Source organism: Acomys russatus, chromosome 24, assembly GCF_903995435.1.
Source record: "Acomys russatus chromosome 24, mAcoRus1.1, whole genome shotgun sequence".
NCBI classification, from domain to species: Eukaryota; Metazoa; Chordata; class Mammalia; order Rodentia; family Muridae; genus Acomys; species Acomys russatus.
The window spans coordinates 30698213-30712449 of NC_067160.1; the positions used below are offsets into that span (position 1 = coordinate 30698213).

The 14237-nt window shown below is 36.2% G+C and overlaps 1 protein-coding gene across 2 annotated transcripts in view; it reads right to left on the bottom strand.

Annotated features, from left to right (window-relative positions):
* The window catches only part of Galnt13 (polypeptide N-acetylgalactosaminyltransferase 13), a 447668-nt gene that overhangs the window by 199238 nt on the left and 234193 nt on the right, over positions 1-14237 (bottom strand). For both annotated transcript variants that reach the window (XM_051166208.1, XM_051166210.1), the window contains exons 3-5: positions 9066-9232; positions 8359-8566; positions 5700-5870 (exon numbers count right to left, since the gene is read on the bottom strand). In XM_051166208.1, the coding sequence (XP_051022165.1) occupies positions 5700-5870; positions 8359-8566; positions 9066-9232 (546 nt within the window). The remainder of the gene's footprint in view (positions 1-5699; positions 5871-8358; positions 8567-9065; positions 9233-14237) is intronic.

Sequence of the window (14237 nt, forward strand, 5' to 3'; positions counted from 1 at the left end):
CTGTGTTCTATTCCTAATACTGAGGGAAAAGAACAAATAAAATCAGATAAAATTCATATGCATGCTTTAATTTGGAGGTTAGGAATAGATTTCATTTGGTTTAGTGCTTGCTTAGTATGTACATAACTCTACGGTCCATCTCTGTATAAGAATCAGATGTAACAGCACAGGCCATGTATACCCCATAACACTAGGTAGGTGGAGGTAGGAGGCTCATGATAAATTCAAAACCATGTATAGGAACATAACAAATTAATAATCAACCTATGATAAACAATTTCAAAAAATGAAACAGAAAATAACAATAATAAAAAAATCCTTAATAAAAATTTACTACATAAATTAGGGTCTGAGCTAAATAAGCAAGATAGTAGCAGCTAGTAAAGTTGCTTATGCAAAAGTAAAAAAAATAAAACAACACCAACTTTAATGACATAAAATACTAATGAGTACTGTGACAAATTTTAAATTGTGATGAAATACGTGTAAAGAGAGACTCTAGTAGGAAATACAACACTGATGGATGTGAGGCCTGTTTGTCTTATGTTCCCTTGTGCATTTAGACACTTGTCAAACTGACTATATCATACATGCATGGTCTATTAACAGAAATAAATTTAAAACCCAACTTCAGCCTCCTGCCAAGGATATTTCTCACTTAATATTTTGTGTCACTTTCAATTCTTCACATAATTTAAGCAAAGATGAAAGAATAATTTTCAAATTTATCATTTTAAAAAGTACCAGATTCCCCCCAAGCTAGCCACTTCATTGCTTCTCTGACAGCACACTAGAATAGATACTGGAGAATGAAATGAAAGAAATCATATTAAGAATATTAATAGTAATTAAAAGGAAGGTAAGATATGGAGAGTGAAGAGTTAAATAGATGAGAAATAACTAATATTTCCCTTATAAAGAAATATATTGTAATCAGTAAGAAGTTAAAATGGAAACACGTGTCTTCATAACTGTTTTCTGAGGGTTATGTACAGAGTATGGTTAAGATACTAACGCAACCAGTATGACTTAATCCAGGCTTTTCCTCCAGACATACCCATTGTTGTAGTATTAGCACAGTTATCTCCCGTAACCCACATTCCATCCGCATGTTCTGGCTTCCTGTTTCATCTAGAATTTGTAAATGGAATATTAAACAGTGAATCGTTCTACAGCAGAGATTGCTGTGAGATTGTTTTGTATGTGCAGGATCTGACACTGTGACCTGCAATGTCCATGCATGTGTATTTTTACACAGATGCATACATTTCTCAACATCTAAATCAAATCAACTCACATTTTACGTTCTAGAAACAAAATGCATAATATATTTGCAATGATTTTATAGGAATGATTCCCCCCCCAAAGACCCATGTGTTTGAGTGGTTGGCCATAGAGCGTGGCATCATTAGGAAGTGTGGCCTTGTTGGAAGAAGTGTGTCATTGTGGAGGTGAGCTTTGTGGTGTCTTATGCTCAGGCTGTGCTCAGTGTGGCACACAGTCTCCTTCTTGCTGCCTGTAGGTCAAGATGCAGAACTCCCAGCTCCTCCTGCATGGCACCATGTTTCTAGACATGATAAAAATGGACTAAACCTCCAAAATTATAAGGCAGCCCCAATTAAATTCTTTTCTTATAAAAGTTGACATCGTCATGGTGTCTCTTCACAACAACGAAACCCTAACTAAGACAATATTCAGTGATTGTTAGGTGTTACTGTCCACTTGACAAAGCCTAGAATCTCTGGCAAGAGCGTATCAATAAGAGATTGTGAAGGACAGGATGTTCTGTGAACAGGTTTGGAGGGAACTATCTTAACTGTCTTTATTGATGTGGGAAGATCCAGCCTCAAAGTGTGCAGCACCTTTCCTAGGTTCAGGACTCTGAACTTTCTAAGAATAGAGAGACCAAGCTGAGAGCAAGCATGCATTCCTCTCTTTCTCTCCTCTCTTGACTGTAAATGTGATGTGAATAGCTGCTTCATTTTCTGGTTTCTTGACTCATCTACTATAATGGATTGTGACCTAGAATGGTGAGCCAAAATAAACCCTGACTTCTCTAAGTTGCCTTTTGTAGAGGTAGTTTATCACTAAAACAAAAAGGTACGGTGGTCCCTAGTTTAACAAGGCTATCTTCATTATCAGGCAATTTTGCTTATGGTGGTCTATTTCATTGGGTAATATATATACATATTCAAGCAAGCTAATGAGCCAATGTGTTCAAAATACTTTAAAATCATTCATTTCCCCAGAAGTAGACTCATAAACTTAAAAGATCATAACCAGAGTTAATTAAGTGGTGTACATTGGTGACATTGAACATATCTTTCTTGCCTTTGTTTGAAGCAGAGATACTAAAATAAACTATTTCTCCAAGCACAAGAAAAATGATAAATGACAACTGACCCTTAAGCTTAGATCAGACACAATCATAGGAGGTACAAGGATACTACTAGGCTCTCCTGCCTCTTGCGTATAGCGCTCTTGGATACAGGTGTGGGAAGGATTGTAAACTTTGCCACAGGTGAAAGCAGTCTTGGCGGGCTTTGCCCTTGGACACACCTGAGATTAACTTTGAGCTAGACTAGGTGGATCCATCCTGGGCCTAGAATTCAGGAAGGGGACTGAGGGACTCCACCTGGACTATTGTGTTTCTAATTGACCCTCAATGGGAGAGGGAGACTGCCCTTTGCACGTGAGAGACAGGCAGGCTGAGAGGACAGAGAGGAGCAGCAAGTTCAGAGCAGGCTTGAGCGCATGTGGATCAGGAAGAGGATCAGCGAACAGGCTGGACCAGCGTGCAGGCCAGAGACACCTAGGAACCCATCCCCTGGAACGGATACCAGAAGGTTCACTTTTGATTCTCTTTAACCTTTTTTCCCTTTTGTGTAAGTTAGTTGGGTTGTATAATAAAGTTTAATTGTTAAGAAACAGAGCCAATATACAGGCAAGAAGAAAGTCTGTGCTATTGTATTAAGAGTTTTTCAATAACCACAATGCCAAGCTTTCTTTCAAATATCTTATTTCAACATTGGTGATTTTCTGCAAGTACGAGACACTAAATCTAACCATGTTTGGAGCATAAGTTCCCAGATCATGCTCTCTTGCTTAACACACTAGTTACTGTGCAGACAGCAGAGACGATAAATGCTGTCAAGGAATTTTATAGATTAAAGAAAACTAATTACTCTCAAAACTCCCTTTTTGATTCTCTTTTTTGTTTATAACAGAAACACTAGAGCTAAGAGCTGTATATTATAGTGCAGTATGTTGAGAACAACAGAGTATGGCATAGCATTGCCGCTATACATTTTACATTTAACATGACTGAGTTTAGGCCAAGTTCAAGTTGGTGCACGGTGATTGCAGTTGCGTGCTGTGGATCTAAACAATGACGAGACAATGACAGTGACTACAAAGTTCTTTCATAAAGGACATTTGAAGTTAAGCATCCTACTAAAAACAACTAAAATTCAACTTCGCTTTGATCACTTTAGCTATTCAGAATTGTGTTAACCAAGTGGGGGAAACCTATCTTCAATACATAGCATGATTTATCTGTTTGCACGCATGCGAGGAAAGTGATTGTGTCTCTGGGTAATGACTTAGAAACATAAAGTTCACACCGCAGCTCTGCTGATGAAAATTACCTGCCTGCTGTTACAACTGTGCCCAGGAATTAATTAACCTTTTTGCCATGAGCATCTTGAAACTTCAGCAGACACCGATGTTTCTTCATTTCTTTTTAATTATTTTAGAAAACCACAATAATGTTCAGTCAATAAGGAAAGTAAATAAATATATTTGATTGCTTTTGATACTATTTCATCAAAAAACCATGCAGCATGTGGTTAAAATGTAGTGTGTTAGATGATGCACATTTTAATCCAGTTAGCAAAAGATGAGCAAAATGGCTGCTTCCTGTGTAAATTTATTTTCTTTTATAAATGATATCACTTAATTCTTAGTAGGAGCATTGACTACCTTCGTTTTACATTTCCAATTTGAGATAAAAAAACATTCACTGTTTTTATTTAAGAGATCACACATTCATACACATGTCATTTTCAATTGTATAAGTACAATAACAGTATTTAGGGATCTCTGTGGAGTGTTTTGGTAGTTTTCCTTTGGGATCAAAGCTTTTAAAAAGCTAAATAAAAGTAGAGGTTGGGACAGGAGTATTGTCAATAAATCTGGAAGTTACCATATATCCTCAGTTTGCTAATGCTGGTGCCCTATTTTTGACCAAGTCCCCTGGATGGGGAGACCTGGTGGCACTCAGAGGAAGGATAGCAGGCTACCGAGAAGAGACTTGGTACCCTATGAGCATATACAGGGGGATGAGGTCCCCCTCAGTCACAGTCATAGGGGAGGGGAGTAAGAGGAAAATGGGAGGGAGGGAGGAATGGGAGGATACAAGGGATGGGATAACCATTGACATGTAATATGGATAATAGCTAGATAATATACTCTCAAAACTGACAGGTTTTAGGCAAATATTATGAGCAACACTTATTTTTTTCTTGCTGTGTTAATATATCTCCTAAAATTATCAACAATGTTTACTATTTAATTGCTCAGTAACATATAGGTAGGGCTGAGTCTTCTACTATCCAGTTTTCATTTTAATTTAACGCTTTATATAATTAAGAAGTAACCTTGCCCTAACCCAACAGTTGGCTACCAGGCATTCTATAGGTCAGGGCTTCAATGGATGTTGCTTTTCAAGATTACAGTATTTTCCAAATTTTCAAGAGAATAGTGATATGCTAAATTCATTTACAGAGATAATCCAATAAAACATTTCCCAAAATATTTTGGACAATTAATTTTTAATGCAGGAAAAAGACCTATAATAGGACAGATATATTTTACTATTATTTCAGTGAGTGGTCTTGTAAAAAATAATGATAGACATGTTTAAAAAATAAGAGTAAGATGCATTTTACTGATAAATGTTTCAAATTAAGGAGTTATTTGATTTGGAATTTTAAAAAGCAGTTGTATCTGTTAATACTTTAAAATTTTTCAAATCATTATTTCTATGATTTTTAAATGAATATAGCTTTGTAAAGAGTGAAAGTTTATTGATGCCTTAGCATCATATTCAGGGGGAGGAGGTCCCCATCAGTCACAGTCATAGGGAATGGGGTGAAAGTGGGAGGGAGGGAGGAATGGGAGAATACACGGGATGGGATAGCAATTGACATGTAATATGAATGATTTTATTATTCAGTAAAAAAAAAAACATAAAAAAAAAAGAAAAAAAAGAGTGAAAGTTTAGAAAATTTACCAAAACATTTTGGTCATCTCACTTTTAAGAACATTTTACTAAAATAAATAAATACATTTCATATCATATGCATTTACTTGAACTGTCATGGCATATAGAAAGTATCTGTTTTATTATATGTACTAAAACACACACACACACACACACACACACACACACACACAGAGTTAAGTATCAAACCCTAACATATCCAAAGATACCTGGCATTTATATCAACACACAAGTTTGCCCATGATAACCGTATTGACTATTGTCTCTGATTCCTATATTATTGTGTAAACAGTAAAGATGTATGTAAGTAATAAATATGTCTAAGAATTTTTTAAAATTCAGACCAAATTTACGATGTTTCTTGGTTAGCATAAGAATACAAATGTGACTAATTGGGAAATAATGACCTGCGTACCTGACAGGCAAAGTCCTGTCTCCTTTTCTCCTATCCATTTCTCTTTGAGGAACAGGATACCATCGGAAATTTAGTTTCCAGTTAAAACCACCATATGTCATGTCTGAGCCAGCCATGTATTCAAAGGTATCATCACTAATAACATCAATGATAGGGCACACAACTGTTTTCCTGTAGGAAAAAAAAATCATATATAAATGATCATTTACATTAGCTCTTCAAGTTAACTATAGATGATATAATAACATTTAATTATTTTTATGACCGCACTCTGTCTTTACTTTTATCTTACCTTTTTTTCCTGCAGAACCATTTCCTCCGAGACTGCCTATCTTCCTCACTTTTACCTGAATGCTATGGTGTGAAATCTAATAAAATATTCTAATTGACCTTCAAGCTGATTTCAGAACGCATTCTAAGTACTAACTCAGCAGGATGAACATTGTCTATTTTTCATAAACTTCCACCCGCAGCATGATTAGTCAAGTTGCTTTGATATTATGCATCATTTTAGCTATAACCCACTGAAAAGCAATAGCATACAGAGACGGAGATGGAAGGAAGACAATTAGATCTGGAGGTTGCATTTCAAATAGATCAGGTTGGTTTAAAGAGGACAGGAAAACTTGTCACAGAGAAAACTCATGTTACGAAAAAAAAAAAAAAAACCAGCAACAAGTACAATCATGATCTATAAATTACAGTTAACAGTGTCTAATAAGGACACCAGGACCAGGACAATTTATCAGCAAGCTATCAGAGAATTAAGAGTCTATCACTGTCTCAATACAGGTACTATGTTAAAATGAGACAGCAAGGTTGTCTTTCTCTTTTACCCTACTTTCCTGTAGTAAAGAAATAGTGAAGATGCTTCAGATTCTTGTGAACCTATTTATGGTAAGAATGTTTCACTGAATTATTTCATTGGGTACTTTATGAAATCCGTGCCATGGCTTCTCTCATTCGTTGGCTTCTTGTAGCTTTAGTGGGTCATTAGGGGACCAAGCATGAATTGTCTCCACGAGGAAGAGTTGAAGTCTACTCAAGATGGCATTAACTGTAGCTAATTCTGAAGAACATGGGAATCATATGTGATGTAAGCCATCCATAGATGTGGAAAGCCAAAAAGGAGTTCAATTATATCTTCTTTAGGAACCATACCGTCACTGTCACTCGGTTGCCATGTAAGTCTTATACGCCACACACTTGGCCGTGGCGGGAAGTTCTCTGAAACCAGGAAGCCTCATCGGCCCTCTAAAAGCTTCTTGGTGAATGTGGATACAAACAAATTGTGACATTCGTTCTGATTTTTAAACTGGATTTATTAATTTAGCTTTTATGGGAGAAATCTTATCTAATAATCTCAAGCACATTATACTGTCTAGTTATGGCACTGTAAAATGTATAATCAGAGCAAAAAGACTCTTTACGTAAAAATACAATGCAAATGCAATGCAAATAAATTGTTATTCGAACGATTCACTCATATAATATAAAATATTATATTAAACATTTATTAAGTTGAATATAAAACACGTGCTTAAAAGAGCAACATAATGTACAGAATTGCTGCCATCGAGTATATTGAATATATTCTAAGTTCACTTTGCTTTCTCAGCTTCACTCACCTGTGGGCACTGTACAACCCACAAAATGCCATTAGCTGTGTACTGTGCTCGGTTGACGGAGAGGTTCCCACAGCCTTCTGTAACTGCTGCGGTTCATTTTATTGACAGCTTCCATCTATCTTCATGGCAACTACCAGCTCCTGCCATTTATGTAACGTGGCTGAACTGGCTTACAAGAAGCAGCTGTTGTCTTGAGCATTTAATTAAAAACTTCAATTCTGGGCTCTTCTACTACACATGAAGTGATGATTTAGGCAAGGTGTTCTATGGTGATTTATTACATCAGATTGCATTCAGTGTTTGTTATCTTCATTAGGTGCTAAGAATTACACTAATTCATCACCTATGTTTATGAATAGCTACAAAATGTCATGATCATTAGGGAGAATTGCAGGGTCTTAATTTCTACAAAATTCAATATTTCAAAGTTTAAAATTGACAAGTAGAAAATAAATATGCTGTGCGCTACTTAATTTTTTTAAACAAACAGTATTATTTTAGTAAAAGTATGTGTTTGTGTGGTGTGTGTGTATGTGTGTGCGTGCATGCTTGCGTGTGTTTGTGAATTTCAAGATCTCCGAGGTGAAGTTGAACTAAACTGTGATTGCTGGCATTGGAGCAGTGCAGAAAACTCTGCTGAGGGACTGAGAAGAACTAAAATATTTTCCACACTTTCAGTAACACAAGCCAGTCAGTGAGAATGTCTTCAATCCCTACCCAGGGGAATTGTGGACCAAAGGTGCTTCGACAGTTTCCTACACTACATTATGCTGCCAGATTGGAATGATTTACTTCAAATATAAATGCTCAAAACAGTTTCCTTGGCTCATTTGATCATTTCTTAATCAATTACCCATTCTTAACACGAATCAGACCAATTTTCATCTTAAATGAGAAAAACTGCCTTTTCCAAAGCATTGGAAATAAACCTTCTGAAAATAGCACCTTGGCCGAGCCATTGTGATGGACAGCTGGAGCTGCCCTCAAAGGTCCAGGTGTAAGCCTTGCCAAGTGAACACAGGGCTCCCTACCTGTCTTCCTTTATTCTTGCCAGCAAGGGCTCCAGCCATCCTAAGGTGCACTCACAGTGTGCATCCAGAAAAGTTATGACCTGTCCTTTTGAAGCAGCCGCTCCTCGGAGACGGGCACGTATCAACCCAGAGCGCTCTTCCATTCTGATAATTTTTACTGGCACTTCTAAAGTTTTCACGTAGTTCTCTAGTGTCAACTTCAGAAAATCTGTAACATGGAGCAAGAATGTATGAGGACGATTTGGAGATATTTCAGAACAGAACAATGGCACTCCTAGGAAGGAAATTCAACAAAGAAGGGCACTTTTCAGCTTATGCATGCAGATATCATATGCATATTTAATTACAATCTCATATGCATATTTAAAGTGATGTAAACTGATAAATATCTCATAAGTTAGTTAATGCTACACATCAAGTTATATACATTTTCAATATTAACTAGTTTGGAAAAATAAACCATTCTTAAAAATCATTCTGGCTGATTTCTGAAGTTCGTGGCAAAAAGAATATAAGCAAAACTGAAAGTATTCAATTGTTCTCAGAATAGAATGCACTTCAGCAATGCACATTATATATGAAATGCATATAATACTATATGATAGGTATCAGTTTATAAGTGGTTTATTGTAAAGCAGAATATAGACCATTGCCTATCTACTTTGCGACCATAAAGACCATTCCTAATCACAAAGCACAGTCTATACCTCGTTCACTGGCATCGTCGACCAAGATGACCTCAGAGAGCAGGTAGTGTGGAGAGCGATTTATGACGCTATAGACAGTCCTAAGTAGTGTGCTCCAAGCTTCATTGTGGAACACTATGACTACACTTGTGTTTGGGAGTTCATCAGGGTAGACCTTCGTCTTGCATCTGAGAAAGAGCAAAGAAGAGTGATGGTAATAAATTCATGATCCATCCTGCTCTTCATCAGTGGGGATATTCGTAACAGTACGATGTCAGGCTTCAAAGTCCTCCACCAAGGAGCTGGTTTGTGAATATCTGGAATAATTTTCCTTTTTATAAGTGCCGTGAGTAATCACTTGGCCTTTGAAAGTTAAATATGCATAATTACTAATGTTTTATTTTAACTCCTGCAGAGAAAAAAAGCAGTGATTTCCATAATTCTAAGAAAACCAAAATAATATCCTCAAACTGTCAAAGAATTAAGAACACCAGATCAATAGAGGCAGACAAATTCACTTATTAAAAACAGTTTTTATTCTCTGTTTTTAAAAAGTGGAATCAGAACTCATAAAGCTGTAAGGGTATAAATAGATAAGAGTGTGTGCAGCTTTAAAGAATGTAAAACTGAGATTATTCATCCCTTGGAAAGTTTAAATAAATAAGCTTTTCACAGCACCTGAGAATGGACTAACCTATTCCTAATTTCAAAGGAAGGTTAGGACCATGGCTCTTACCATGCCTTGATAGTCTAAACATAAGGGAGAGAATTTTGTTACCACTACTGCACAAACTCTAGTGTGTACAGCCATCACCAGAGAATTTGTTAAAACACAGATCTAATTTGCAAAGCCTGGGAAGGAGCCTGGAGTCCTGCTTTGCTGCTGGCTTCAGAAGCAGCTGGATCAGCAAGCAGCTGAATACAAATGATCACTAATTTTACAGTTTAGTGTTTTGAAAAACAATTTCAAATGTGTTTACAAATTCAGATGAGCCCAGATCTTACTCCACAAGTCATCAATTCAAAAAGATATGATTGATGAACACTTTGTGCAATTTTGTAACCGTGCGTCCTTAAATGAAATATACAGATGGCCACTTCCCCTGTCAACTTTTCGAACTTTAGACAGATGTACTTTAAATCCTCTTGACCATGGACTGTGAGACAAGTCAGAGGACGTCTGGAGCAGGAACAGAAGATTAGTCACCCTAAGCTACTCTTAACATAAAATACTCTAAAGAGGTTAAAAATTAAAATAGTTTCATGAAGTATTATGAACCAGATACCTCCTGCCATATATGATAATATATTACACAATGCATTATTGTTAGAACTAGTTTCTTTTCATAAGGAAGAAAAATCTTCAATAAAATATAGGAGGCGAAGGCACACAGTAAAAGCAAACCAAGCACGCCTATTGAGACCTTCCTCCTTTAATGCACTATAAAATATCACCCAATCAGTGAAAACTTCTAAAATATAGTCAGGTAAAAATATCCATATATACCATATACATTATTTTTTAAAACATTTTAGCGTGAATTTATTTGAAAGTGAACATCCACTAAGATCTATAATACAGTAGATACTGTGCCTATAAGGAAAGAGATGTGGCAGGCTCATAGCTCTCTCTCTCTCTCTCTCCGCTCTGTGGAGATGCTCAAGCAGCACTCTACTTCATCACCTTTCCATTTCCATCTCCAGGCAGCTTATCACTAAATGAACTGAGAAAGCCATCTCAGTAAATGAAAAGTATTTCCCCACCATTTTCTTCAGTCCTCTACTCTCTGCCTCATCAAAAGTTCCCATCACCTTCAGCATGCCAAGCACAAAATATGACAATATAATCATCATCACCACTAAAGTAAATTTATATAAAAAGTATGTAGAGAGTCAAACATACATCAGCTTCTGGCTTAAACCAGGACTCACAGTCAACGAATGCTACCCAGTGCCAGGCTTTTCTTACAGTGGTTTCTTCAAAATCAAGAATTTTTATTTGTAATTTTAAACACCAAGTGTGAAAATATGGATTAATACATCCATAAAGTTATCGGAGTATGCTCGATTGTGCCCATAATCCCAGCAGCTAAGAGGCAGAAGTATTAAAACTGCCCTGAGTTGGAGGATATCCTTACCTCATAACCCAGTAACTTCCAGTCCATCCTGGTCTATCTTGTGAGCTACTGCCTCAAACAACAGTAACAAGAACAGTAAAATTAAAAGGAGAAGTATAACTCCAGCACTTGAAGCTATTTTTATTAAGTTTATTTTGTGGTTGAAAAAAAATCATTGAGTTAATTCTATATTCATTTTATTATTCTTTACATAATGAACTATCTTAATCTTAATTCAGACACTATATTAACAGCGAATCTCTACTGTAGTGTTCATATTTGAACAAGATAAAATGTAGTTAATATGTTTATCTGTTCTTTATCTTCATTATAGAGGAACAGTCATTAACCATAGGCAACAAGTGTTTTAGTTCCGGGAATGGGTGCTGTAGTGATCTGATGTAAATGATCACATATTATAGCACTGGCTTGTATGTCAATGTCATACAAGGTGTTTGATCTTCAATTCTTATCACCAAGAAAAAACATAATAATATGACTAAAATATTTAATTAGCTTGATTATGGTAACCGTGCAAGAATGTTTGTATATATCCAAACTCAGGTTATTTGCCCCAAATCTATATACTTTTTAGGTAGCAAGAATACTCAAAACACTGGGGCACAGGGCAGGGGTCATTCAGAAGAAGAGGTGCTGTGGGTTTTTTGTTGTTGGTGGTGGTGTTGTTCTGTGAATGTTGTAAATTGCCTTATAGAAGTTAAATATTTTATGTCAATTTGACCACTTACCACACTGCACACACTAGTCTCAATGAGAGCTATGATTCTTCTGATCAACCACATGCATTGCCTGCAGGAAGACTATGCAGGCTGTCCGTGGATGTCCCCTAATCTCTGTTATCCCATACCCAGTTCTCAGGGTCACCCCTAGTGCTGCAAGAGAACACCAGATGCGGCTAACCCCCTCCCCATGCATAACTTCTGTGGATCTCTGAGACCATCTCTATGGCCATCCCCCGCCCTTCACTTCCCACAGTCTCCAACTCCAACAAGCATTCCTCCATCTTGAGCAAGCATTCCCTGTAAAAACAGCAGTTGAATGGACCAGTAAAACAGGCAACCCTCAGCGAACATACTCTCAGAAAATCCAGAGAGGAAACAGAAACAAAGGAACAAAAATGTCACTCAACCTAGACAAAGCCAGAAATCAGACCTTAGACACATAATCATCCCAAATCCACATGGCCAGATGCTAACATAAGAACATAGTCAATAACAACTAGGGCACTATGTCACCAACAGCGGCCAGCTACCTCATCCCTACTAGGTCTAATTATTCCACCCCTGCTGAAGCACAAGAAGAAGACCTTAAGACCAGCTATATGAAAATTATAGCAGTCCTTAAAGAGGAAATTAATAAGTCTCTTAAAGAAATACAGAAAAACACTAACAAACAATTGAAGGAAGAAAACTAATTTCTTAAATAAAGCCAAGATAAAAAATAATTGAAAGAAACAAACAAAAATGCTCAAGAAATGAAAATGGAAATAGAAACAATAAAGAAAACACAAACTGGGAGAATCCTGGAAATGAAAAATTCAGGAATGCAAACAAGAACTAGAGAGGCAAGCTTCACCAATAGAATACAAGAGATGAAAGAAAGAATATTAGGCACTGAAGATAAAATACAAGGAATAGATGCACCAGTCAAAGAAAATGTTAAGTCTAAAATATTGCTGACATAAAACACCAAAGAGAACTGGGAAACCATAAGAAGACCAAGCCTACATATAATAGGAATAGAAGAAGGAGAAGAATTCCAACTCAGAGATCCAGAAAATATTTTCAACAAAATCATCCAAGAGGGGGCTGGAGAGATGACTCAGAGGTTAAGATCACTGACTGCTCTTCCAGAGGCCTTAAGTTCAATTCTTAGCAAACACATGATGGCTCACAACCATCTATAATATGATCTGATGTCCTCTTCTGGCCTGCCAGTGTACATGCAGGCAGAGCACTGTATACAAAATAATAAAATAATTTTTAAAAAGACTGACCTTTACTTTCTAAAAAAAAAAAATCATACAAGAATATTTTTCTAATCTAAAGAGGGGGTTTCCTATAAAGATATAAGAAGCTTACAGAACACCAAATAGGTAAGACCAAAAAAGAAAATCCTCCCACCATATCATAAGAAAAACAATAAATGTACAGAATAAAGAAAGAATATTAAAAACTTCAAAGAAAAAAGACCATGTACATATGAAGGTAGACCTATAAGAATGACTCCCGACTATTCAGTATAGACTCTAAAAGCCAGACAGGCTTGAATTAATGTGCTGCAGACTATAAAAGATCACAGATGTCAACCCAGCAAAATTTAAAATTACAATAAGTGGATAAAATAAGATATTCCATGATAAAGTCAAATTTAAAGAATTTGAGAAAATAAGATATTCCATAATACAGTCAAATTTAAATAATAGCTATCTGTAAATCCAGTCCTATAGAAGATGCTAGAAAAAAATTTAAATCAAAGAAGTAAACTACACACATTAAAACAGAAGAAATAATCTCCCATCAGAAAAAGCAAAAGAACTGACAAGAACACATAACACCACCACCTCCAAAAACAACAACAACAAAATAACAGGAATTAATAATTGTTCATTAATACCTCTCAATATGAATGTCCTTAATTACCCAATAAGAAGACAGCACCCATAATTTTGTTTATATAAAATCATGAACATTACCTCAGAATAAAGGGTAAAAACTGTTATTCCAAGAATATGGACATAAGAAGTAAGCTGGTGTAGACATCTTAATATCTAACAAAGTAGTCTTCAAACCAAATTTAATCAAAAGAGATAGAGCAGGACACTATGTACTCACCAAATGAAAAAATCTACCAAGATGGCATTTCAGTTGGTAATATCCAGACCCCAAACACAAGGGCACCTACCTTTTTGTAAAAGAAACATTATTTCAGCTGAAATCACAAATTGACCATCAGGCACTGATAATAGGATATGTCAATTCTCATTTTCACCAATGCACAACTCATCTAGACAAAAACTAAGCAGAGACACACTAGAGCTAACTGACATAATAAA